This window comes from Oncorhynchus nerka, linkage group LG14, assembly GCF_034236695.1.
Source record: "Oncorhynchus nerka isolate Pitt River linkage group LG14, Oner_Uvic_2.0, whole genome shotgun sequence".
NCBI lineage: Eukaryota > Metazoa > Chordata > Actinopteri > Salmoniformes > Salmonidae > Oncorhynchus > Oncorhynchus nerka.
This window is the reverse complement of record NC_088409.1, coordinates 100,058,424-100,086,144: the sequence shown is the minus strand read 5'-3', so window position 1 is coordinate 100,086,144 and position 27,721 is coordinate 100,058,424. Positions and strand designations below refer to the sequence as shown.

At 44.6% G+C, this 27,721-nt stretch overlaps 1 protein-coding gene across 1 annotated transcript; it reads left to right on the top strand.

The window, feature by feature from the left end:
• Positions 1-165: 165 nt before the first annotated feature.
• Positions 166-27,721, top strand: napab (N-ethylmaleimide-sensitive factor attachment protein, alpha b). The gene is made up of 11 exons (XM_065000619.1): positions 166-372; positions 13,193-13,272; positions 20,683-20,799; positions 21,131-21,177; positions 22,359-22,436; positions 23,694-23,749; positions 24,267-24,351; positions 24,485-24,589; positions 24,688-24,756; positions 24,918-24,968; positions 26,175-27,721. Exons 1-11 carry the CDS (start codon positions 275-277, stop codon positions 26,274-26,276), a joined length of 888 nt encoding a protein of 295 aa, XP_064856691.1. The 5' UTR covers positions 166-274; the 3' UTR covers positions 26,277-27,721.

Below are 27,721 nucleotides of genomic sequence, written 5' to 3'. Positions count from 1 at the left end.
AGGATTAAGTGAACTGCTGGGGAAATCACCAGGGGATGTAGTATTTAATGATGTATTTCGTTTCCTTAGCGAGACAAGAATATTGGGTGAGTTAAGACCTTTCCTGTCTCTGGTTTACCCTCCAGTCCAGTTGGTGGCGGTAAAGCACCTTAAAGTTGGTTGCCAACTGACATTGAAAAATAAAAAATCCACAGAAGAAGAAGAAGACCAAGAACAAGACAACAACTGCTGCTTTACTACATTTCTAACGTATACCTACATAGTTGTTACAAACATGGACAACTCTGGAAAAGAGAAGGAAGCCTCGGCTCTGATCGCTGAGGCTGAAAAGAAACTGAAATCGTCTCAGTCGTTTTTCGGGGCGTTGTTTGGGTGAGCATTCCAGCTAGCCAGTCTCTGGTAGTTTTGCTAAAAATCGCAAATAGTACAGTGAAGAAAGTTAGGTACTGTTCGCTATTAGTTACCAACTACAATTTAACGTTTATTGTCGATGGGAAAAAAGTTATAGTATTGGTCTACTAACGTTAGTGCAATTTCCTCATCCAGCTAACAGCAGGTAGCTTAGCTAGCAAACAAGTCAACAAGTTAATTTAGCTAGCTAACTTTAGCCTGTTGGACAACAACAAAAAGTTACCTAATAACAGTTGAAATTAGGTGAGGTTTTTTAAAGTTTTTATTTTAACGTGGATTAAGTTGTATTTCTATATTGGCTGGTAACACATGAGAGTAAAGTGAAAGGAAACATATATTTTATTTTATGGCTCCTGGTTTTCTGCCAGCAGTACAGACGGATGACGTCACTTTGGTAGGGTCATGACGACATCTTTCAAATAGAAGTCTGCCTTTCAAAAACGTTGCCTTGTGGATAACTCGTTCAAAAAGATATTGGGATTTTAATCAATATCTACTTTTTATAGTGCAAAAAAAAAAAAAATCTAGTAAGTATTTTATGAAAAGAAATAGGAAAGATGCCTACATTTCTTTTTAAGGCCAATAAAAAAGACAGTGATACTGGTGTGTTGAGAATATTGGATTGTAGAGAACGTTTCTGCCTGTCTCAGCTGAAGTGGGTAGGAAATAATCAGCAGGCTCTCTACTAACCAAATCGGGTTAGTTTTAGAGGGGGACTGTCACCCAGTAGCATTTTGTTCTCTACTACAGATACACTACATGGGAAAACCCTCAAATTGGCTCGTAGAGAGATGTCAACAAAGACACAAGGATGGACTGGCATACCTATTCACCTGGATTAACCCATACCTGTTCACCTAGATTAACCCATACCTGTTCACCTGGATTAACCCATACCTGTTCACCTAGATTAACCCATACCTGTTCACCTAGATTAACCCATACCTATTCACCTAGATTAACCCATACCTGTTCACCTAGATTAACCCATACCTATTCACCTGGATTAACCCATACCTGTTCACCTAGATTAACACATACCTGTTCACCTAGATTAACCCATACCTGTTCACCTAGATTAACCCATACCTGTTCACCTGGATTAACCTAATGATGATGATCCCATACCTGTTCACCTAGATTAACCCATACCTGTTCACCTAGATTAACCCATACCTGTTCACCTAGATTAACCCATACCTGTTCACCTAGATTAACCCATACCTATTCACCTAGATTAACCTAATGATGATGATCCCATACCTGTTCACCTAGATTAACCCATACCTAGATTCACCTAGATTAACCCATACCTATTCACCTAGATATGTTCCCATACCTGTTCACCTAGATTAACCCATACCTATTCACCTGATTCATACCTGTTCACCTAGATTAACCCATACCTGTTCACCTAGATTGAATCCCATACCTGTTCACCTAGATTAACCCATACCTGTTCACCTAGATTAACCTAGATTAACCCATACCTATTCACTGGATTAACCTACCTGTTCATTAACCCATACCTGTTCACCTAGATGATATGATCCCATACCTGTTCACCTAGATTAACCCATACCTAGTTCACCTAGATTAACTGTTCACCATTAACCTATTCACCTAGATTAACCCATACCTGTTCACCTCACCTAGATTAATTCACCTAGATTAACCTGATTCCCACCTGTTCACCTAGATTAACCCATACCTATTCACCTGATTTACCACCTAGATTAACCCATACCTGTTCACCTAGATTAACCCATACCTATTCACCTAGATTAACCTAATGATGATGATCCCATACCTGATAGATAACCCATACCTGTTCACCTAACCTAATGATGATGATCCCATACCTGTTCACCTAGATTAACCCATACCTGTTCACCTAGATTAACCCATACCTGTTCACCTAGATTAACCCATACCTGTTCACCTAGATTAACCTAATGATGATGATCCCATACCTGTTCACCTAGATTAACCCATACCTGTTCACCTAGATTAACCTGTTCACCTGGATTAACCCATACCTATTCACCTAGATTAACCTAATGATGATGATAACCCATACCTGTTCACCTAGATTAACCCATACCTGTTCTAGATTAACCCTAGATTAACCCATACCTGTTCACCTAGATTAACCCATACCTGTTCACCTAGATTAACCCATACCTGTTCACCTAGATTAACCCATACCTGTTCACCTAGATTAACCCATACCTGTTCACCTAGATTAACCCATACCTGTTCACCTAGATTAACCCATACCTATTCACATACCTAGATTAACCTAATGATGATGATCCCATACCTGTTCACCTAGATTAACCCATACCTATTCACCTAGATTAACCCATACCTATTCACCTAGATTAACCCATACCTGTTCACCTAGATTAACCCATACCTATTCACCTAGATTAACCTAATGATGATGATCCCATACCTGTTCACCTAGATGAACCCATACCTGTTCACCTAGATTTAACCTAGATTAACCTAATGATGATGATCCCATACCTGTTCACCTAGATTAACCCATACCTGTTCACCTAGATTTCTGTTCACCTAGATTAACCCATACCTGTTCACCTAGATTAACCTAATTGATGATCCCATACCTACCTGTTCACCTAGATTAACCCATACCTGTTCACCTGGATTAACCCATACCTGTTCACCTAGATTAACCTAATGATGATGATCCCATACCTGTTCACCTAGATGAACCCATACCTGTTCACCTAGATTAACCCATACCTGTTGACCTAGATTAACCTAATGATGATGATCCCATACCTGTTCACCTAGATTAACCCATACCTGTTCACCTAGATTAACCCATACCTGTTCACCTAGATTAACCCATACCCTAGATTAACCCATACCTGTTCACCTAGATTAACCCATACCTGTTCACCTAGATTAACCCATACCTGTTCACCTAGATTAACCCATACCTATTCACCTAGATTAACCTAATGATGATGATCCCATACCTGTTCACCTAGATTAACCCATACCTGTTCACCTAGACCTTAACCTAGATTAACCTAATGATGATGATCCCATACCTATTCACCTGGATTAACCCATACCTGTTCACCTAGATTAACCCATACCTGTTCACCTAGATTAACCTAATGATGATGATCCCATACCTGTTCACCTAGATTAACCCATACCTGTTCACCTAGATTAACCCATACCTGTTCACCTAGATTAACCCATACCTGTTCACCTAGATTAACCCATACCTGTTCACCTAGATTAACCCATACCTGTTCACCTAGATTAACCCATACCTGTTCACCTAGATTAACCCATACCTGTTCACCTAGATTAACCCATACCTGTTCACCTAGATTAACCCATACCTATTCACCTAGATTAACCTAATGATGATGATCCCATACCTGTTCACCTAGATTAACCCATACCTGTTCACCTAGATTAACCCATACCTGTTCACCTAGATTAACCCATACCTGTTCACCTAGATTAACCTAATGATGATGATCCCATACCTATTCACCTGGATTAACCCATACCTGTTCACCTAGATTAACCTAATGATGATGATCCCATACCTGTTCACCTAGATTAACCCATACCTGTTCACCTAGATTAACCCATACCTATTCACCTAGATTAACCCATACCTGTTCACCTAGATTAACCTAATGATGATGATCCCATACCTGTTCACCTAGATTTAACCCATACCTATTCACCTAGATTAACCTAATGATGATGATCCCATACCTATTCACCTAGATTAACCCATACCTGTTCACCTAGATTAACCCATACCTGTTCACCTAGATTAACCCATACCTGTTCACCTAGATTAACCCATACCTGTTCACCTAGATTAACCAAATGATGATGATCCCATACCTGTTCACCTAGATTAACCCATACCTGTTCACCTAGATTAACCCATACCTATTCACCTAGATTAACCTATGATGATGATGATTCCCATACCTGTTCACCTAGATTAACCCATACCTGTTCACCTAGATTAACCCATACCTGTTCACCTAGATTAACCTAATGATGATGATCCCATACCTGTTCACCTAGATTAACCCATACCTGTTCACCTAGATTAACCCATACCTGTTCACCTAGATTAACCTAATGATGATGATCCCATACCTGTTCACCTAGATTAACCCATACCTGTTCACCTAGATTAACCCATACCTGTTCACCTAGATTAACCCATACCTGTTCACCTAGATTAACCCATACCTGTTCACCTAGATTAACCCATACCTGTTCACCTAGATTAACCTAATGATGATGATCCCATACCTGTTCACCTAGATTACTTGTTCACCTAGATTAACCCATACCTGTTCACCTGGATTAACCTAATGATGATGATAACCCATACCTATTCACCTAGATTAACCCATACCTATTCACCTAGATTAACCTAATGATGATGATCCCATACCTGTTCACCTAGATTAACCCATACCTGTTCACCTAGATTAACCCATACCTGTTCACCTAGATTAACCCATACCTATTCACCTAGATTAACCTAATGGTGATGATCCCATACCTGTTCACCTAGATTAACCCATACCTGTTCACCTAGATTAACCCATACCTGTTCACCTAGATTAACCTAATGATGATGATCCCATACCTGTTCACCTGGATTAACCCATACCTGTTCACCTAGATTAACCCATACCTGTTCACCTAGATTAACCCATACCTGTTCACCTAGATTAACCCATACCTGTTCACCTAGATTAACCTAATGATGATGATCCCATACCTGTTCACCTAGATTAACCCATACCTGTTCACCTAGATTAACCCATACCTGTTCACCTAGATTCATACCTGTTCACCTAGATTAACCCATACCTGTTCACCTAGATTAACCATACCTGTTCACCTAGATTAACCCATACCTATTCACCTAGATTAACCCATACCTGTTCACCTAGATTAACCCATACCTGTTCACCTAGATTAACCCATACCTGTTCACCTAGATTAACCCATACCTGTTCACCTAGATTAACCTAATGATGATGACCTGTTCACCTAGATTAACCCATACCTGTTCACCTAGATTAACCTAATGATGATGATCCCATACCTGTTCACCTAGATTAACCCATACCTGTTCACCTAGATTAACCCATACCTATTCACCTAGATTAACCCATACCTGTTCACTAGATTAACCTAATGATGATGATCCCATACCTGTTCACCTAATTAACCCATACCTGTTCACCTAGATTAACCCATACCTATTCACCTAGATTAACCTAATGATGATGATCCCATACCTATTCACCTAGATTAACCCATACCTGTTCACCTAGATTAACCCATACCTGTTCACCTAGATTAACCCATACCTGTTCACCTAGATTAACCCATACCTGTTCACCTAGATTAACCTAATGATGATGATCCCATACCTGTTCACCTAGATTAACCCATACCTGTTCACCTAGATTAACCCATACCTATTCACCTAGATTAACCTAATGATGATGATCCCATACCTATTCACCTGGATTAACCCATACCTGTTCACCTAGATTAACCCATACCTGTTCACCTAGATTAACCCATACCTGTTCACCTAGATTAACCTAATGATGATGATCCCATACCTGTTCACCTAGATTAACCCATACCTGTTCACCTAGATTAACCCATACCTGTTCCCTAGATTAACCTGATTCCCATACCTGTTCAGATTAACCCATACCTGTTCACCTAGATTAACCCATACCTGTTCACCTAGATTAACCTAATTAACCCATACCCATACCTGTTCACCTAGATTAACCCATACCTGTTCACCTAGATTAACCTGTTCATACCTGTTCACCTAGATTAACCCATACCTGTTCACCTAGATTAACCCATACCTATTCACCTAGATTAACCCATACCTATTCACCTAGATTAACCTAATGATGATGATCCCATACCTGTTCACCTAGATTAACCCATACCTGTTCACCTAGATTAACCCATACCTATTCACCTAGATTAACCCAACCTATTCACCAGATTAACCTAATGGTGATGATCCCATACCTGTTCACCTAGATTAACCCATACCTGTTCACCTAGATTAACCCATACCTGTTCACCTAGATTAACCTAATGATGATGATCCCATACCTGTTCACCTGGATTAACCCATACCTGTTCACCTAGATTAACCCATACCTGTTCACCTAGATTAACCCATACCTGTTCACCTAGATTAACCCATACCTGTTCACCTAGATTAACCTAATGATGATGATCCCATACCTGTTCACCTAGATTAACCCACACCTGTTCACCTGGATTAACCCATACCTGTTCACCTAGATTAACCCATACCTGTTCACCTAGATTAACCCATACCTGTTCACCTAGATTAACCCATACCTGTTCACCTAGATTAACCCATACCTGTTCACCTAGATTAACCCATACCTGTTCACCTAGATTAACCCATACCTGTTCACCTAGATTAACCCATACCTGTTCACCTAGATTAACCCATACCTGTTCACCTAGATTAACCCATACCTATTCACCTAGATTAACCCATACCTGTTCACCTAGATTAACCCATACCTGTTCACCTAGATTAACCCATACCTATTCACCTAGATTAACCCATACCTATTCACCTAGATTAACCTAATGATGATGATCCCATACCTGTTCACCTAGATTAACCCATACCTATTCACCTAGATTAACCCATACCTGTTCACCTAGATTAACCCATACCTGTTCACCTAGATTAACCTGTTCACCTAGATTAACCCATACCTGTTCACCTAGATTAACCCATACCTGTTCACCTAGATTAACCTAATGATGATGATCCCATACCTGTTCACCTAGATTAACCATACCTGACCATGATAACCCATACCTGTTCACCTAGATTAACCCATACCTGTTCACCTAGATTAACCCATACCTGTTCACCTAGATTAACCCATACCTATTCACCTAGATTAACCTAATGATGATGATCCCATACCTGTTCACCTAGATTAACCCATACCTGTTCACCTAGATTAACCCATACCTGTTCACCTAGATTAACCCATACCTGTTCACCTAGATTAACCTAATGATGATGATCCCACCTGTTACCTAGATTCACCTGGATTAACCCATACCTGTTCACCTAGATTAACCTAATGATGAGATCCCATACCTGTTCACCTAGATTAACCCATACCTGTTCACCTAGATTAACCCATACCTATTCACCTAGATTAACCCATACCTGTTCACCTAGATTAACCTAATGATGATGATCCCATACCTGTTCACCTAGATTAACCCATACCTGTTCATAGATTAACCCATACCTGTTCACCTAGATTAACCTAATGATGATGATCCCATACCTATTCACCTAGATTAACCCATACCTGTTCACCTAGATTAACCCATACCTGTTCACCTAGATTAACCCATACCTGTTCACCTAGATTAACCTAATGATGATGACCTGTTCACGGATTAACCCATACCTGTTCACCTAGATTAACCCATACCTGTTCACCTAGATTAACCCATACCTATTCACCTAGATTAACCTAATGATGATGATCCCATACCTGTTCTAGATTAACCTAGATTAACCCATACCTGTTCCCATACCTGTTCATTAACCCATACCTGTTCACCTAGATTAACCCATACCTGTTCACCTAGATTAACCTAATGATGATGATCCCATACCTGTTCACCTGGATTAACCCATACCTGTTCACCTAGATTAACCCATACCTGTTCACCTAGATTAACCCATACCTGTTCACCTAGATTAACCCATACCTGTTCACCTAGATTAACCTAATGATGATGATCCCATACCTGTTCACCTAGATTAACCCATACCTGTTCACCTAGATTAACCCTACCTGTTCACCTAGATTAACCCATACCTGTTCACCTAGATTAACCTAATGATGATGATCCCATACCTGTTCACCTAGATTAACCCATACCTGTTCACCTAGATTAACCCACCTGTACCTGTTCACCTAGATTAACCCATACCTGTTCACCTAGATTAACCTAATTAACCCATACCTGTTCACCTAGATTAACCCATACCTGTTCACCTAGATTAACCCATACCTATTCACCTAGATTAACCCATACCTATTCACCTAGATTAACCTAATCTGAATCCCATACCTGTTCACCTAGATTAACCCATACCTGTTCACCTAGATTAACCCATACCTGTTCACCTAGATTAACCCATACCACCTGTTCAGATTAACCCATACCTGTTCACCTACCTGTTCACCTCTGTTCACCTAGATTAACCTAATGATGATACCTGTTCACCCACTAGATTAACCCATACCTGTTCACCTAGATTAACCCATACCTGTTCACCTAGATTAACCCATACCTGTTCACCTAGATTAACCTAACCCATACCTGTTCACCTAGATTAACCCATACCTGTTCACCTAGATGATGATGATCCCATACCTGTTCACCCATTAACCCATACCTGTTCACCTAGATTAACCCATACCTATTCACCTAGATTAACCCATACCTGTTCACCTAGATTAACCCATACCTGTTCACCTAGATTAACCTACCTGATGATGATCCCATACCTGTTCACCTAGATTAACCCACACCTGTTCACCTAGATTAACATACCATACCTGTTCACCTAGATTAACCCATACCTATTCACCTAGATTAACCTTATACCTGTTCACCTAGATTAACCCATACCTGTTCACAAGGCAACCTTGACATGTGCCCAAAAATGTGTCAAGTCAACTGGTATGCCAGGAGAAACTGTGGAACAGTACTATGTTCAGAAAGATCAAAGTAATATGTGCTCTGACAAATAACCGACTCATCTGAGCTAAACGTCTCATTCCGAAGACAACCAAAACTTCCATCTCCACTTTACTAAAGAAGATTATAACATATGAATGATTTTTTGAAATCACATCCTTAAGGAATAGTGTGTTAATGTCCCCTGTGGTTTTGTTTGAGTTTTTTGAGAGTCAGGAATTAGTGTCTGTTTTGTGACAGCAAAGAGGTTATGCCTGGAACTAAATGTTCTCGCTCTACAAGCCAATATGATGGCTCTCCCACGATGGCTATCACATGGGGGGCTGCAGGGGGCTGCAGGGCAGCAGCAGGCAGGCTGTGTGCGACACAGTCCCTCTCCAAAATGATCCATACTTGGTTAGTAGAGACCCAAATGACTATTCCCCACCCCACTTCAGCTGAGACGGGTATGAAAGTTCTCTCTACAAGCCAATAAGTATCCCATGTACCCTGCATTGCATTGTGGGTGGAGTAAGGAATCCTCTGTATTAAACCCGTTGCCCAGCACAAGAGACATTTAAGTTTGCAAACGCTATTGAGTAATTTAATTAACTTTTTATTTTTGTTATAGTATATTTATTTTCAATATAGCCTGTCCTACACAATTAGCTTTCAGCATACCAGTATTTTATTTATTTAACCTTTGTTTAGCTAGGCTTATGACGGCCTAGGAACAGTGGGTTAACTGTCTGTTCAGGGGCAGAACGACAGATTTGTACCTTGTCACAGGGTTTGAAAACCACTAGGCTATAGGTTACCCTGCCCCTCTACACTCTAACCACTAGGCTACCCTGCCGCCTCTACACTCTAACCACTAGGCTACCCTGCCGCCTCTACACTCTAACCACTAGGCTGGCTACCCTGCCGCCTCTACACTCTAACCACTAGGCTACCCTGCCGCCTCTACACTCTAACCACTAGGCTACCTGCCGCCTCTACACTCTAACCACTAGGCTACCCTGCTGCCTCTACACTCTAACCACTAGGCTACTCCCACTAGGCTATGCCTCCTACACTCTAACCACTAGGCTACCCTGTCCTCACAACACTCTAACCACTAGGCTACCCTGCCGCCCTACACTCTAACCACTAGGCTACCCTGCCACCTCTACACTCTAACCACTAGGCTAGGCTACCCTGCTGCCTCTACACTCTAACCACTAGGCTACCTGCCGCCTCTAGGCACCCTGCCTCCTCTACACCACTAGGCTTCCTGCTACACTCTACACTCTAACTAACCACTAGGCTACCTCTAACCTTCCCTCTACACTCTAACCACTAGGCTACCTGCCACCTCTACACTCTAACCACTAGGCTACCCTGCCACCTCTACATCTAACCCAGGCTAACCACTGCTACCTCCTCTACACTCATTAACCACTAGGCTACCCTGCGCCTCTACCTCTAACCATAGGCTTCCATTACATGTTAACCACTAGGCTACCCTGCCTCCTCTACACTCTAACCACTAGGCTACCCTGCCTCCCCCTATTTGTGTAAACTTTCAAAGAAATGCTGATATGAATAATACAATATTCAAAATAAAATGTATTAAATTATCCCCTTTGGTGCTAGAATGTAAAAAAATATGTGATATTCCCAAAGTTAGGAAGTCTCTGCAGGTGGACACTTATTTAGAAAAATAATAAAATATTCTGCGACTATGCAGCCAGCATAATATGCTGCTATTGCGAAATGACTTCGCAGCCTGTCCACCATCAGCTGCTTTGAAAATGATGACGTCTTATGTTAGGGTCTGGCTGTTACATTCTGTTCCCCATTCCATTACATGTTACATTCCATTACATGTTACATTCTGTTCCCCATTCCATTACATGTTACATTCTGTTCCCCATTCCATTACATGTTACATTCTGTTCCCCATTCCATTACATGTTACATTCTGTTCCCCATTCCATTACATGTTACATTCTGTTCCCCATTCCATTACATGTTACATTCTGTTCCCCCATTCCATTACATGTTACATTCTGTTCCCCATTCCATTACATGTTACATTCTGTTCCCCATTCCATTACATGTTACATTCTGTTCCCCATTCCATTACATGTTACATTCTGTTCCCCATTCCATTACATGTTACATTCTGTTCCCCATTCCATTACATGTTACATTCTGTTCCCCATTCCATTACATGTTACATTCTGTTCCCCATTCCATTACATGTTACATTCTGTTCCCCATTCCATTACATGTTACATTCTGTTCCCCATTCCATTACATGTTACATTCTGTTCCCCATTCCATTACATGTTACATTCTGTTCCCCATTCCATTACATGTTACATTCTGTTCCCCATTCCATTACATGTTACATTCTGTTCCCCATTCCATTACATGTTACATTCTGTTCCCCATTCCATTACATGTTACATTCTGTTCCCCATTCCATTACATGTTACATTCTGTTCCCATTCCATTACATGTTACATTCTGTTCCCCATTCCATTACATGTTACATTCTGTTCCCCATTCCATTACATGTTACATTCTGTTCCCCATTCCATTACATGTTACATTCTGTTCCCCATTCCATTACATGTTACATTCTGTTCCCCATTCCATTACATGTTACATTCTGTTCCCCATTCCATTACATGTTACATTCTGTTCCCCATTCCATTACATGTTACATTCTGTTCCCCATTCCATTACATGTTACATTCTGTTCCCCATTCCATTACATGTTACATTCTGTTCCCCATTCCATTACATGTTACATTCTGTTCCCCATTCCATTACATGTTACATTCTGTTCCCCATTCCATTACATGTTACATTCTGTTCCCCATTCCATTACATGTTACATTCTGTTCCCCATTCCATTACATGTTACATTCTGTTCCCCATTCCATTACATGTTACATTCTGTTCCCCATTCCATTACATGTTACATTCTGTTCCCCATTCCATTACATGTTACATTCTGTTCCCCATTCCATTACATGTTACATTCTGTTCCCCATTCCATTACATGTTACATTCTGTTCCCCATTCCATTACATGTTACATTCTGTTCCCCATTCCATTACATGTTACATTCTGTTCCCCATTCCATTACATGTTACATTCTGTTCCCCATTCCATTACATGTTACATTCTGTTCCACATTCCATTACATGTTACATTCTGTTCCACATTCCATTACATGTTACATTCTGTTCCACATTCCATTACATGTTACATTCTGTTCCCCATTCCATTACATGTTACATTCTGTTCCCCATTCCATTACATGTTACATTCTGTTCCCCATTCCATTACATGTTACATTCTGTTCCCCATTCCATTACGTTACATGTTACATTCTGTTCCCCATTCCATTACATGTTACATTCTGTTCCACATTCCATTACATGTTACATTCTGTTCCCCATTCCATTACATGTTACATTCTGTTCCACATTCCATTACGTTACAACATTCTAAAATGGATTCAATAAAATAAATCCTCAGCAATCTACACACAATGACATCACAATACCCCACAATGACATCACAATACCCCACAATGACATCACAATACCCCACAAAGACCATTTTTTTTGTCTGCACACTTTATTGTAAACAATCAACAATGATTTCTTACTCATAATGTTTCTCAATCATACGACTGACTGCCTTGGGTTGGTTAGTTAATAGCTCTAATTAATGATCGTTGTTGTTGCCATCTCATGCACACATTTGAACTGCTATTCTGACAGTAGTTCTTTTACCAATACACTCAGTGATTTATACTTGACAATGTTTTAAACGAAGCCTATACCGCATGGCTGTTCCTACACTGTGTTACCAGTCCTGGTGCCACCTGTTTAGTGCCTCTGGCTCACTGCTAACTCTTCTTCTGTTGATGCAGAGGCTCATCCAAGATGGAGGAGGCCTGTGATATGTACGCCAGGGCTGCCAACATGTACAAGATGGCGAAGAACTGGTGTGGTGAGGAACACTGTCTTGTAACTATAGAACTGGTGTGGGGGGGACACTGTCTTGTAACTATGTAGAACTGGTGTGGGGGGGGGACACTGTCTTGTAACTATATAGAACTGGTGTGGGGGGGGGGCACTGTCTTGTAACTATATAGAACTGGTGTTAGGTGGGGGGACACTGTCTTGTAGCCATATAGAACTGGTGTGGGGGAGGGGGGACACTGTCTTGTAACTATATAGAACTGGTGTGGGGGTGAACACTGTCTTGTAACTATATAGAACTGGTGTGGGGGTGAACACTGTCTTGTAACTATATAGAACTGGTGTGGGGGGACACTGTCTTGTAGCCATATAGAACTGGTGTGGGGGGGGCACTGTCTTGTAACTATATAGAACTGGTGTGGGGGGGACACTGTCTTGTAACTATATAGAACTGGTGTGGGGGGACACACTGTCTTGTAACTATATAGAACTGGTGTGGGGGGGGACACTGTCTTGTAGCCATATAGAACTGGTGTGGGGGGGACACTGTCTTGTAACTATATAGAACTGGTGTGGGGGTGAACACTGTCTTGTAACTATATAGAACTGGTGTGGGGGGACACTGTCTTGTAGCCATATAGAACTGGTGTGTGGGGGGACGGGACACTGTCTTGTAGCCATATAGAACTGGTGTGGGGGGGGACACTGTCTTGTAGCCATATAGAACTGGTGTGGGGGGGGACACTGTCTTGTAGCCATATAGAACTGGTGGGGGGGCACTGTCTTGTAGCCATATAGAACTGGTGTGGGGGGACACTGTCTTGTAGCCATAGAACTGGTGTGGGGGGGACACTGTCTTGTAGCCATATAGAACTGGTGTGGGGGGACACACTGTCTTGTAGCCATATAGAACTGGTGTGGGGGGGGACACACTGTCTTGTAGCCATATAGAACTGGTGTGGGGGGGGGACACTGTCTTGTAGCCATATAGAACTGGTGTGGGGGGGACACTGTCTTGTAGCCATATATAACTGGTGGGGGGGACACACTGTCTTGTAGCCATATAGAACTGGTGTGGGGGGACACACTGTCTTGTAGCCATATAGAACTGGTGTGGGGGGGGACACTGTCTTGTAGCCATATAGAACTGGTGTGGGGGTGACCAGTGAGACATACCTGCTGGAGCACGTGCTACGGGTGTGTGTTGTTATGGTGACCAGTGAGATGAGATAAGGCGGAGCTTTACCTAGCAGAGACTTGTAGATGACCTGGAGCCAGTGGGTTTGGCAACGAATATGAAGCGAGGGCCAGCCAACGAGAGCATACAGGTCGCAGTGGTGGGTAGTATATGGGGCTTTGGTGACAAAACGGATGGCACTGTGATAAACTGCGTCCATATAGAATCAGTTTGGCGAAAAATACAACTTTTTATCCATATAGATGTGGTAGTGAGGTCCAATGGAACGCGACCAAAACGATGGGAATGAAACACATGTTGGAAAGATTATGAATCTCCTCATCTAGGTTATTGTCTCTATGCTGAGGTAGAAAGCAGAATATATATAACGCTTGTATGGATGTCATCGTCACCAATTAACCGCATTGCAGTTAAAAAAAAACGACTGGCTACCACCACCCAATGTTTATTCATGCTAGCTGTGCTATGCTACCAGTTTATATACGAAAAGGAGTTAGCGTTTTAGCAGTCACTTCTTCTTCTAAACTTGAAAATGAACTCCTTCTAGGGCGGCACGATTTGAATTCGGATAACAGCGTGCCGTTAGATGCCGGTGAGGAGAGAAAGGGCCCCTCCTCGCCGTAGCTCCATCGTAGGCAGAATGAGCGTCGGAGAAACACGAGCGATGCTAGTTTTAACGACAACGTCGATTTTTGGTGCCAAAGAAGAAGGATCTTCAAGTGGATACGGCTGCGTTGTCGTAGTGGATACGGCTGCGTTGTGATAGTGGATACGGCTGCGTTGTCATAGTGGATACGGCTGCGTTGTCATAGTGGATACGGCTGCGTTGTCATAGTGGATACGGCTGCGTTGTCATAGTGGATACGGCTGCGTTGTCATAGTGGATACGGCTGCGTTGTCATAGTGGATACGGCTGCGTTGTCATAGTGGATACGGCTGCGTTGTGACAGTGGATACGGCTGCGTTGTGACAGTGGATACGGCTGCGTTGTCGTAGTGGATACGGCTGCGTTGTGACAGTGGATACGGCTGCGTTGTCGTAGTGGATACGGCTGCGTTGTCGTAGTGGATACGGCTGCGTTGTCGTAGTGGATACGGCTGCGTTGTGACAGTGGATACGGCTGCGTTGTCGTAGTGGATACGGCTGCGTTGTCGTAGTGGATACGGCTGCGTTGTGACAGTGGATACGGCTGCGTTGTCGTAGTGGATACGGCTGCGTTGTCGTAGTGGATACGGCTGCGTTGTGACAGTGGATACGGCTGCGTTGTCGTAGTGGATACGGCTGCGTTGTGACAGTGGATACGGCTGCGTTGTCGTAGTGGATACGGCTGCGTTGTCGTAGTGGATACGGCTGCGTTGTCGTAGTGGATACGGCTGCGTTGTGACAGTGGATACGGCTGCGTTGTCGTAGTGGATACGGCTGCGTTGTGACAGTGGATACGGCTGCGTTGTGACAGTGGATACGGCTGCGTTGTGACAGTGGATACGGCTGCGTTGTCGTAGTGGATACGGCTGCGTTGTGACAGTGGATACGGCTGCGTTGTCGTAGTGGATACGGCTGCGTTGTCGCAGTGGATACGGCTGCGTTGTGACAGTGGATACGGCTGCGTTGTGACAGTGGATACGGCTGCGTTGTCGTAGTGGATACGGCTGCGTTGTGACAGTGGATACGGCTGCGTTGTGACAGTGGATACGGCTGCGTTGTGATAGTGGATACGGCTGCGTTGTGACAGTGGATACGGCTGCGTTGTGACAGTGGATACGGCTGCGTTGTCGCAGTGGATACGGCTGCGTTGTGACAGTGGATACGGCTGCGTTGTGATAGTGGATACGGCTGCGTTGTCGTAGTGGATACGGCTGCGTTGTCGTAGTGGATACGGCTGCGTTGTGACAGTGGATACGGCTGCGTTGTGATAGTGGATACGGCTGCGTTGTCGTAGTGGATACGGCTGCGTTGTGACAGTGGATACGGCTGCGTTGTCGTAGTGGATACGGCTGCGTTGTCGCAGTGGATACGGCTGCGTTGTCGCAGTGGATACGGCTGCGTTGTGACAGTGGATACGGCTGCGTTGTGACAGTGGATACGGCTGCGTTGTCGTAGTGGATACGGCTGCGTTGTGACAGTGGATACGGCTGCGTTGTGACAGTGGATACGGCTGCGTTGTGACAGTGGATACGGCTACGTTGTGATAGTGGATACGGCTGTGTTGTCGTAGTGGATACGGCTGCGTTGTGACAGTGGATACGGCTGCGTTGTCGTAGTGGATACGGCTGCGTTGTGACAGTGGATACGGCTGCGTTGTCGTAGTGGATACGGCTGCGTTGTGACAGTGGATACGGCTGCGTTGTCGTAGTGGATACGGCTGCGTTGTCGCAGTGGATACGGCTGCGTTGTGACAGTGGATACGGCTGCGTTGTCGTAGTGGATACGGCTGCGTTGTGACAGTGGATACGGCTGCGTTGTGACAGTGGATACGGCTGCGTTGTCGTAGTGGATACGGCTGCGTTGTGACAGTGGATACGGCTGCGTTGTCATAGTGGATACGGCTGCGTTGTGACAGTGGATACGGCTGCGTTGTCACAGTGGATACGGCTGCGTTGTGACAGTGGATACGGCTGCGTTGTGACAGTGGATACGGCTGCGTTGTCACAGTGGATACGGCTGCGTTGTGATAGTGGATGTAGTGCATTCAAAGTATTCAGACCCTTTGACATTTCCCAAATATTTGTTACGTTACACCCTTATTCTAAAATTGATTTAATTATTTTTTTCCCCTCAATCTACACACAATACCCCATCATTTTTACGTAACTATTCAGACCCTTTACTCAGTACTTTGTTGAAGCACCTTTGATTACAGCCTCATGTCTTCTTGGGTATGACACAACAAGCTTGGCACACCTGTATTTGGGGAGTTTCTCCCATTCTTCTCTGCAGATCCTCTCAAGCTCTGTCAGGTTGGATGGGGAGCGTCGCTGCACAGCTATTTTCAGGTCTCCAGAGATGTTCGATCGGGTTCAGGTCCGGGCTCTGGCTGGGCCACTCAAGGACATTCAGAGACTTGCTTGCGTTGTCTTGGCTGTGTACTCTGTTCATCTTTGCTTCAATCCTGACTAGTCTCCCAGTCCTTCCCTTTGGAAAAACATCCCCACAACATGATGCTGCCACCATGCTTCACCGTAGGGATGCTGCCACCATGCTTCACCGTAGGGATACTGCCGCCATGCTTCACCGCAGGGATGGTGCCACCACCATGCTTCACCGTAGGGATGCTGCCACCACCATGCTTCACCGTAGGGATGGTGCCAGGTTTCCACCAGACGTGACGCTTGGCATTCAGGCCAAAGAGTTCAATCTTGGTTTCATCAGAGCAGAGAATCTTGTTTCTCATGGCCTGAGAGTCCTTTAGGTGCCTTTTTGGAAAACTCTAAGTTGTTTGTCATGTGCCTTTTACTGAGGAGTGGCTTCCGTCTGGCCGCTCTATCATAAAGGCCTGATTGGTGCAGTGCTGCAGAGATGGGAGAACCTTCTGAAAGGTTCTCCCAACTCCACAGAGGAACTCTCATGGCCTGAGAGTTCAAGGCCCTTCTCCTCCGATTGTTCAGTTTGGCTGGTCTGCCAGCTCTAGGAAGAGTCTTGGAGTCAAGGGGTCTGAATAGGGGTCTGTATTGTGATAGTTGGATAATGTGTCTGTATTGTGATAGTTGGTTGTGATAGTAGGATAATGTGTCTGTATTGTGATCGTTGGATAATGTGTCTGTATTGTGATAGTAGGATAATGTGTCTGTGTTGTGATAGTTGGATAATGTGTCTGTATTGTGATAGTAGGATAATGTGTCTGTATTGTGATAGTTGGATAATGTGTCTGTATTGTGATAGTAGGATCATGTGTCTGTGTTGTGATAGTTGGATAATGTGTCTGTGTTGTGATAGTTGGTTGTGATAGTAGGATAATGTGTCTGTATTGTGATAGTAGGATAATGTGTCTGTATTGTGATAGTTGGATAATGTGTCTGTGTTGTGATAGTTGGTTGTGATAGTAGGATAATGTGTCTGTATTGTGATAGTAGGATAATGTCTCTGTATTGTGATAGTAGGATAATGTGTCTGTATTGTGATAGTTGGATAATGTGTCTGTATTGTGATAGTTGGTTGTGATAGTAGGATAAGGTGTCTGTATTGTGACAGTTGGATAATGTGTCTGTATTGTGATAGTTGGATAATGTGTCTGTATTGTGATAGTTGGATAATATGTCTGTATTGTGATAGTTGGTTGTGATAGTTGGATAATGTGTCTGTGTTGTGATAGTTGGATAATGTGTCTGTGTTGTGATAGTTGGATAATGTGTCTGTGTTGTGATAGTTGGATAATGTGTCTGTATTGTGATATTAGGATAATGTGTCTGTTGTGATAGTTGGATAATGTGTCTGTGTTGTGATAGTTGGTTGTGATAGTTGGATAATGTGTCTATTGTGATAGTTGGATAATGTGTCTATTGTGATAGTTGGATAATGTGTCTATTGTGATAGTTGGATAATGTGTCTATTGTGATAGTAGGATAATGTGTCTATTGTGATAGTTGGATAATGTGTCTGTATTGTGATAGTTGGTTGTGATAGTTGGATAATGTGTCTATTGTGATAGTTGGATAATGTGTCTATTGTGATAGTTGGATAATGTGTCTGTATTGTGATAGTTGGTTGTGATAGTTGGATAATGTGTCTGTATTGTGATAGTTGGATAATGTGTCTGTATTGTGATAGTTGGATAATGTGTCTGTATTGTGATAGTTGGTTGTGATAGTAGGATAATGTGTCTGTATTGTGACAGTTGGATAATATGTCTGTATTGTGATAGTTGGTTGTGATAGTTGGATAATGTGTCTGTATTGTGACAGTTGGATAATGTGTCTGTATTGTGATAGTTGGATAATATGTCTGTATTGTGATAGTTGGATCATGTGTCTGTATTGTGATAGTTGGATAATGTGTCTGTATTGTGACAGTTGGATAATAGTTGGATAATATGTCTGTATTGTGATAGTTGGTTGTGATAGTTGGATAATATGTCTGTATTGTGATAGTTGGTTGTGATAGTTGGATAATGTGTCTGTATTGTGATAGTTGGTTGTGATAGTTGGATAATGTGTCTGTATTGTGATAGTTGGTTGTGATAGTAGGATAATGTGTCTGTGTTGTGATAGTTGGATAATGTGTCTGTATTGTGATAGTAGGATAATGTGTCTGTATTGTGATAGTTGGTTGTGATAGTAGGATAATGTGTCTGTATTGTGATAGTAGGATAATATGTCTGTATTGTGATAGTTGGATAATGTGTCTGTATTGTGATAGTAGGATAATGTGTCTGTGTTGTGATAGTTGGTTGTGATAGTAGGATAATGTGTCTGTGTTGTGATAGTAGGATAATGTGTCTGTGTTGTGATAGTTGGATAATGTGTCTGTATTGTGATAGTTGGTTGTGATAGTTGGATAATGTGTCTGTATTGTGATAGTAGGATAATGTGTCTGTGTTGTGATAGTTGGATAATGTGTCTATTGTGATAGTTGGTTGTGATAGTTGGATAATGTGTCTGTATTGTGATAGTAGGATAATGTGTCTGTATTGTGATAGTTGGTTGTGATAGTAGGATAATGTGTCTGTATTGTGATAGTTGGTTGTGATAGTTGGATAATGTGTCTGTATTGTGATAGTTGGATAATGTGTCTGTATTGTGATAGTTGGATAATGTGTCTGTATTGTGATAGTTGGTTGTGATAGTTGGATAATGTGTCTGTATTGTGATAGTTGGTTGTGATAGTAGGATAATGTGTCTGTATTGTGATAGTTGGATAATGTGTCTGTATTGTGATAGTTGGATAATGTGTCTGTATTGTGATAGTTGGATAATGTGTCTGTATTGTGATAGTTGGATAATGTCTGTGTTGTGATGATGCGTCTGTGTTGTGATAGTAGGATAATGTGTCTGTATTGTGATAGTTGGATAATGTCTGTGTTGTGATAGTAGGATAATGTGTCTGTATTGTGATAGTTGGATAATGTCTGTGTTGTGATGATGCGTCTGTGTTGTGATAGTAGGATAATGTCTGTGTTGTGATAGTTGGATAATGTCTGTGTTGTGATGATGCGTCTGTGTTGTGATAGTTGGATAATGTGTCTGTGTTGTGATAGTTGGATAATGTCTGTGTTGTGATAGTTGGATAATGTGTCTGTATTTCCAGCTGCGGGTAATGCGTTCTCCCAGGCGGCCCGGCTCCACCTGCAGATGCAGAGTAAACACGATGCCGCTACTAACTTCATAGACGCTGGAAACGCCTTCAAAAAAGCTGACCCACAAGGTATTCCACTGTCTCTCTCTGTGTGTCTCACCATGGACTTTACAACCATTACCTCCCATGTTAGGGCTGTCTTTACCCTACCACTGTAGACACTCAACTGTTCTTTCAGCATTTTGGTTAATGTTTCATTTCTTCTGAGAAACATTACCCCTCCCCCCCACCTCCCCTCCTACCACTGTAGACACTCAACCAAACGCTAACAGAGCAGTTAATATTTCTCCAAAGAAATGAAACATTACCTTGGTATTTTCCTGCAGATCAGAGTGAATAAAAGAGACACTCAACTGTCTCTCTGTGAGTTGATAATGCATCTGATGTATCCTCCCTACAGAGGCAATCAACTGTCTGAACCGAGCCATCGAGATCTACACAGACATGGTGAGAAGTGTTAGTATGGATAGAGGCCCGATGATACCCTCCTCTTTGACTGTACCTATTGGTTCAACACAGTGAAACAATGGGCAGCGTGTATCTGAAGCACAGTAACATAGAGAGCTGATATGAGCCTGGTGTTCTGTTGCTTCTCTCATCCTTCTTTTTGTTTCCCTCCTCCCTTTCTACTTCCTCTGTTTCCCTCCTCCCTTTCTGCTTCCTCTGTTTTCCCCCCTTCCTTTCTGCTTCCTCTGTTTTCCCTCCTCCCTTTCTGCTTCCTCTGTTTTCCCTCCTCCCTTTCTGCTTCCTCTGTTTTCCCCCCTCCCTTTCTGCTTCCTCTGTTTTCCTCCCTCCCTTTCTGCTTCCTCTGTTTTCCTCCCTCCCTTTCTGCTTCCTCTGTTTTCCCCCCTCCCTTTCTGCTTCCTCTGTTTTCCCTCCTCCCTTTCTGCTTCCTCTGTTTTCCCTCCTCCCTTTCTGCTTCCTCTGTTTTCCCTCCTCCCTTTCTGCTTCCTCTGTTTTCCCTCCTCCCTTTCTGCTTCCTTTCTCTGTTTTCCCCCTCCCTTTCTGCTTCCTCTGTTTTCCCCCTTCCTTTCTGCTTCCTCTGTTTTCCCCCTCCCTTTCTGCTTCCTCTGGTTTCCCTCCTCCCTTTCTGCTTCCTCTGGTTTCCCTCCTCCCTTTCTGCTTCCTCTGTTTCCCCCTCCCTTTCTGCTTCCTCTGTTTCCCCCTCCCTTTCTGCTTCCTCTGTTTTCCTCCCTCCCTTTCTGCTTCCTCTGTTTTCCTCCCTCCCTTTCTGCTTCCTCTGTTTTCCTCCCCTTTCTGCTTCCTCTGTTTTCCCCCTCCCTTTCTGCTTCCTCTGTTTTCCCCCTCCCTTTCTGCTTCCTCTGTTTTCCCCCTCCCTTTCTGCTTCCTTTCTGTTTTCCCCCTCCCTTTCTGCCTCCTCTGTTTTCCTCCCTCCCTTTCTGCCTCCTCGGTTTTCCTCATTCCCTTTCTGCCTCCTCTGTTTTCCCCCCTCCCTTTCTGCTTCCTCTGTTTTCCTCCTCTGTTTCCCTCCTCCCTTTCTGCTTCCTCTGTTTTTCCCCCCTCCCTTTCTGCCTCCTCTGTTTTCCCCCTCCCTTTCTGCCTCCTCGGTTTTCCTCATTCCCTTTCTGCCTCCTCGGTTTTCCCCCCTGTCTATTTGGACTCGTTAGGGACGGTTCACCATCGCAGCCAAACATCACATCTCCATCGCAGAGATCTACGAGACGGAGCTGGTGGACATTGATACGGTCAGATCTATGGGCCCCGGTCAAAAGTAGTGCATTAATATAGGGATTGGGGGGGACAGCCTGTATCTGTCCTCCAGCTAGCCTTTATATAGGGATTGGGGGGGGGACACACAGCCTGTATCTGTCCTCCAGCTAGCCTTTATATAGGGACTGGGGGGGACACACAGCCTGTATCTGTCCTCCAGCTAGCCTTTTATATAGGGACTGTGTGGGACAGGTGTGAGGGGGGACTGTGTGGGACAGGTGTGAGGGGGGACTGTGTGGGACAGGTGTGAGGGGGGACTGTGTGGGACAGGTGTGAGGGGGGGACTGTGTGGGACAGGTGTGAGGGGGGACTGGTGTGAGGGGGGGGACTGTGTGGGACAGGTGTGAGGGGGACTGGTGTGAGGGGGACTGTGTGGGACAGGTGTGAGGGGGACTGTGTGGGACAGGTGTGAGGGGGGACTGTGTGGGACAGGTGTGAGGGGGACTGTGTGGGACAGGTGTGAGGGGGGGGACTGTGTGGGACAGGTGTGAGGGGGGGGACTGTGTGGGACAGGTGTGAGGGGGACTGTGTGGGACAGGTGTGAGGGGGACTGTGTGGGACAGGTGTGAGGGGGACTGTGTGGGACAGGTGTGAGGGGGACTGGTGTGGGACAGGTGTGAGGGGGACTGGTGTGGGACAGGTGTGAGGGGGGACAGGTGTGAGGGGGGACTGTGTGGGACAGGTTTGAGGGGGACTGTGTGGGACAGGTGTGAGGGGGACTGGTGTGAGGGGGACTGTGTGGGACAGGTGTGAGGGGGAACAGGTGTGAGGGGGGGACAGGTGGGACAGGTGTGAGGGGGGACTGTGTGGGACAGGTGTGAGGGGGGGACTGTGTGGGACAGGTGTGAGGGGGACTGTGTGGGACAGGTGTGAGGGGGGACTGTGTGGGACAGGTGTGAGGGGGGACAGGTGTGAGGGGGACTGGTGTGGGACAGGTGTGAGGGGGACAGGTGTGAGGGGGGACTGTGTGGGACAGGTGTGAGGGGGGACTGTGTGGGACAGGTGTGAGGGGGGACTGGTGTGAGGGGGGACTGTGTGGGACAGGTGTGAGGGGGACAGGTGTGAGGGGGGACTGTGTGGGACAGGTGTGAGGGGGGACTGTGTGGGACAGGTGTGAGGGGGGCGACTGTGTGGGACAGGTGTGAGGGGGGACTGGTGTGAGGGGGACTGTGGGACAGGTGTGAGGGGGACTGTGTGGGACAGCCATGACTAAATGTTGTGTTTGTCTGCAGGCTATAGCTCACTATGAACAGGCAGCAGACTACTACAAAGGAGAAGAGTCCACAAGGTAGAACCACAGACACTATATTCATCATTTTGGGGGGGAAGGTCTTTTTTTAAGGAGTATGGTATTCCCAATCCTTAATCGTGTAGCTTAATTAAAGAGCTTGAACAGTGTTGGGGGGGGGGGGTCAAAGGGCAGTGGTCTGGATTCCAACCCACTCTGGCACACGTGCCGGGGTCAGCGGCTTCTACCGCTGGACAACACATCATCTCTGTAGGGTTTTATATCTATGGTGAGCTACACAGAGACAGAAATGGAATAAATAGAGCCCACGTGACCCCTTACTGTGAGCCCACGTGACCCCTTACTGTGAGCCCACGTGACCCCTTACTGTGAGCCCACGTGACCCCTTACTGTGAGCCTGTTATATTTGGGCTGTTCTGTCCTACTGAATCAGACCCTGTTATATTTGGGCTGTTCTGTCCTACTGAATCAGACCCTGTTATATTTGCCTGTATGTTTTGTGACTGGTTGTCATAATTACTCTCCCTGTACCTCCCCTTTCTCCATGTCCTCTCAGCTCTGCTAACAAGTGCCTTCTGAAGGTGGCTGTCTATGCAGCTCAACTGGAACAGTACCAGAAGGCCATAGAGATCTATGAACAGGTGAGATCTGTGAACAGGTGAGATCTGTGAACAGGTGAGATCTGTGAACAGGTGAGATCTGTCAATGACAGTGATGCGGAGGAGGCACTTCCTTGTAAATATGTTTTATGTGTGTGTGTGTGTTGTATTAAAGGTTGGGACCAATGCGATGGACAGCACGTTGCTAAAGTACAGCGCTAAGGACTACTTCTTCAAGGCAGCTCTCTGCCACTTCTGTGTGGACATGCTCAATGCCAAAGTAAGCCCTAAAACTGACTTCTGACGTCTGTTTCAAATCCTCCACGAGCTTTCTAGGTTTCTTCTCTTGACTAAACAACCCTATCTCCTGCCATCTAGCTGGCCTTGCAGAAGTACGAAGAAATGTTCCCTGCCTTCTCAGATTCTCGGGAATGTAAACTGCTGAAGGTAAGGAAGTGGGTTGTGCCTGATGTGACGTCTGTTTAGTCTTATCTAACCCCTCATCTTTACCAAGCTCGTCCACTTTTTTTTGTTGTCTTTTCTCTTAAGGTCTTTCAACTCCAAACTATATGTTTTCTAATAGAATAAATGTCTTTATTTCTCTGCAGAAGCTTCTAGATGCGTGTGAAGAACAGAATGTGGAAGTATATACTGATGCCGTGAGTAGTATTCTCACAGAGTGTTGTTTTGAGTCTTTATTTGTGAATGAGGAAGTCATTACTGAAGTCATGCAAATACATGAAAAGACCGCAAACGCTGAACTGTCACTGAGGAAGTCCGACATGAACTCTGTCTGTCTCCTCTCTCCCTCCCCATCGCTCTGTCTGTCTCTCTCCCTCCCCATCGCTCTGTCTCCTCTCTCTCTCTCTCTCCATCGCTCTGTCTCCATCGCTCTGTCTCTCTCTCTCCATCGCTCTGTCTCTCTCTCTCCATCGCTCTGTCTCTCTCTCTCCATCGCTCTGTCTCTCTCTCTCCATCGCTCTGTCTCTCTCTCTCCATCGCTCTGTCTCTCTCTCCCCATCGCTCTGTCTCTCTCTCCCCATCGCTCTGTCTCTCTCTCTCCCTCCCCATCGCTCTGTCTGTCTCTCTCCCTCTCCATCGCTCTGTCTCTCTCTCTCCATCGCTCTCTCTCCATCGCTCTGTCTCTCTCTCCCCATCGCTCTGTCTGTCTCTCTCCCTCTCCATCGCTCTGTCTCTCTCTCTCCATCGCTCTGTCTCTCTCTCCCCATCGCTCTGTCTCTCTCTCCCCATCGCTCTGTCTGTCTCTCTCCCTCCCCATCGCTCTGTCTGTCTCTCTCCCTCCCCATCGCTCTGTCTGTCTCTCTCCCTCTCCATCGCTCTGTCTCTCTCTCTCCATCGCTCTGTCTCTCCCTCTCCATCGCTCTGTCTCTGTCTCTCCCCCCATCGCTCTGTCTCTCTCTCTCCATCGCTCTGTCTCTCTCTCTCCCCTCTGCTCTGTCTCTCTCTCCCCATCGCTCTGTCTCTCTCTCCCCATCGCTCTGTCTCTCTCTCCCCATCGCTCTGTCTCTCTCTCCCCATCGCTCTGTCTCTCTCTCCCCATCGCTCTGTCTGTCTCTCTCCCTCTCCATCGCTCTGTCTCTCTCTCTCCATCGCTCTGTCTCTCTCTCTCCATCGCTCTGTCTCTCTCTCCCCATCGCTCTGTCTGTCTCTCTCTCTCTCTCTCTGTCTCTCTGTCTCTCTCTCTCTCTGTCTCTGTCTCTGTCTCTCTGTCTCTCTCTCTGTCTCTGTCTCTCTGTCTCTCTCTGTCTCTGTCTCTCTCTCTCTCTCTCTGTCTCTCTCTCTGTCTCTCTCTGTCTCTCTCTCTCTGTCTCTCTCTCTGTCTCTCTCTCTCTCCTCTCTCTCAGGTGAAGGAATATGACACTATCTCTAGGTTGGACCAGTGGCTGACCACTATGCTCCTCCGTATCAAGAAGACCATAGAGGAAGACGAGAGTGACCTGCGTTAATGGCCTTAATGTCACTAGACACCTAACCCCCCTAAACCCCTATATCCATTTCTCAGACCAAAACCTCATCCATACCTAGGGCTGTTAAGGCGACTGTATTACCACCTCCCCAGCAGTCACCAGTCATGATTGCAGTCAAATTCCCCATGAGTCAAGGTAAAACTAGGCTTCTCCAAAACTGAGCTGTGATGCCGCTGTTGGTAATTGGTACTCGGCGCTCTATTGTCCCTGTAATCACTTAATGCAAATACAGTGGAGAATGAAATCAAACACTTCCTGAGAGCCCTGGCAGTCAAGAGTTGAGTGGAATAGGATCACCTGTAGGGCAGCGAGAGCCAGCTCCTCGTAGCTGGTTGATGCATGAAGTTAAATATGTGCTCTGTTGGGGCAACATTTCTACAGCCTATGTTATGCAATTGCGTGAGAAAAAAAAAGTTTTGATGGCCTCTGTTAAAAAGAGGAGGAGGATCCTATCAGCTTTCTATAGGCTAGGCCGACTGTATTTATTTCTCAACTTTCTTAATATTAATAAGCACGTTGCTTTGCCTTACAACCTGAGTCGTCTACCTGGCTGGCATGGAATTGAACCATGGGAAAAGCGTCCTCCATTTGCCCTTCAAGTGCAGATGACTTTTTATTTTAAGAAAATGCCCGTTCAGACCGGTGCATGTTAATGGGCCCTTCTAAATCAGAACTCGTTTCACATTATTTAGTATTATTTAGTATTATTTAGTATTATTTAGTATTATTTAGTATTTGTAAAGATACAATTAGATGGCAAATAGTCTGATGGGTGAAAATATGAATCACCTGGGAATGATTCCCAAATTATTATTATTATTATATATCAAATTAGTCATTAATTCATTTATGGTGATAGAGTCGGCAATATTGAATGAATTAGACCTTTTTTTTCTTAAATTTTTTGGGGGGGACGTTCCAGTAGACAACGATGGTCCACGTCGGTGGTTAACGTGTTTATCTTCATTAATGGTCGATTTATTGTGAGACCCTCAGTTATTAGCATGACACTTTGACCAGTTGACAAAATGTAATGACCGTCACAGCCCTACCCTAGGGTTTCCTAAACTCGGTCCTCCGGACCACAAGGGGGGGGGGTATGTTTTGGTTTTTGCACTACACAGCTGATTTTTTAAATAACCAACTAAGCATCCAGCTTTAATCATTTTGAATGTGTTGTGTAGTGCTAGGGGGTCCCGAGGACCGAGTTAGGGAAACGCTGCCACCCCCCCCTCCCCGTTGCCTCAGGCCCTACACCCCCCCCTCCCCTCCCTGTTGCCTCAGGCCCTACACCCCTCCCCATTGCCTCAGGCCCTACACTCTTGTGCCTTTTTTTTTTATAGCAGATAGCTCATCTTGCCTTTGCAGTGTATCTCATCTTGCCTTTGCAGTGTATCTCATCTTGCCTTTGCAGTGTATCTCAT

Bases quoted from the DNA above. Each gene is read 5' to 3' on its own strand.
- napab (XM_065000619.1), top strand. From the start codon at position 275: ATGGACAACTCTGGAAAAGAGAAGGAAGCCTCGGCTCTGATCGCTGAG. The intron at 13,273-20,682 runs GTGAGGAACACT...CTGTATTTCCAG, and splicing joins GATGGCGAAGAACTGGTGTG to CTGCGGGTAATGCGTTCTCC. The intron at 20,800-21,130 runs GTATTCCACTGT...TCCTCCCTACAG, and splicing joins CAAAAAAGCTGACCCACAAG to AGGCAATCAACTGTCTGAAC.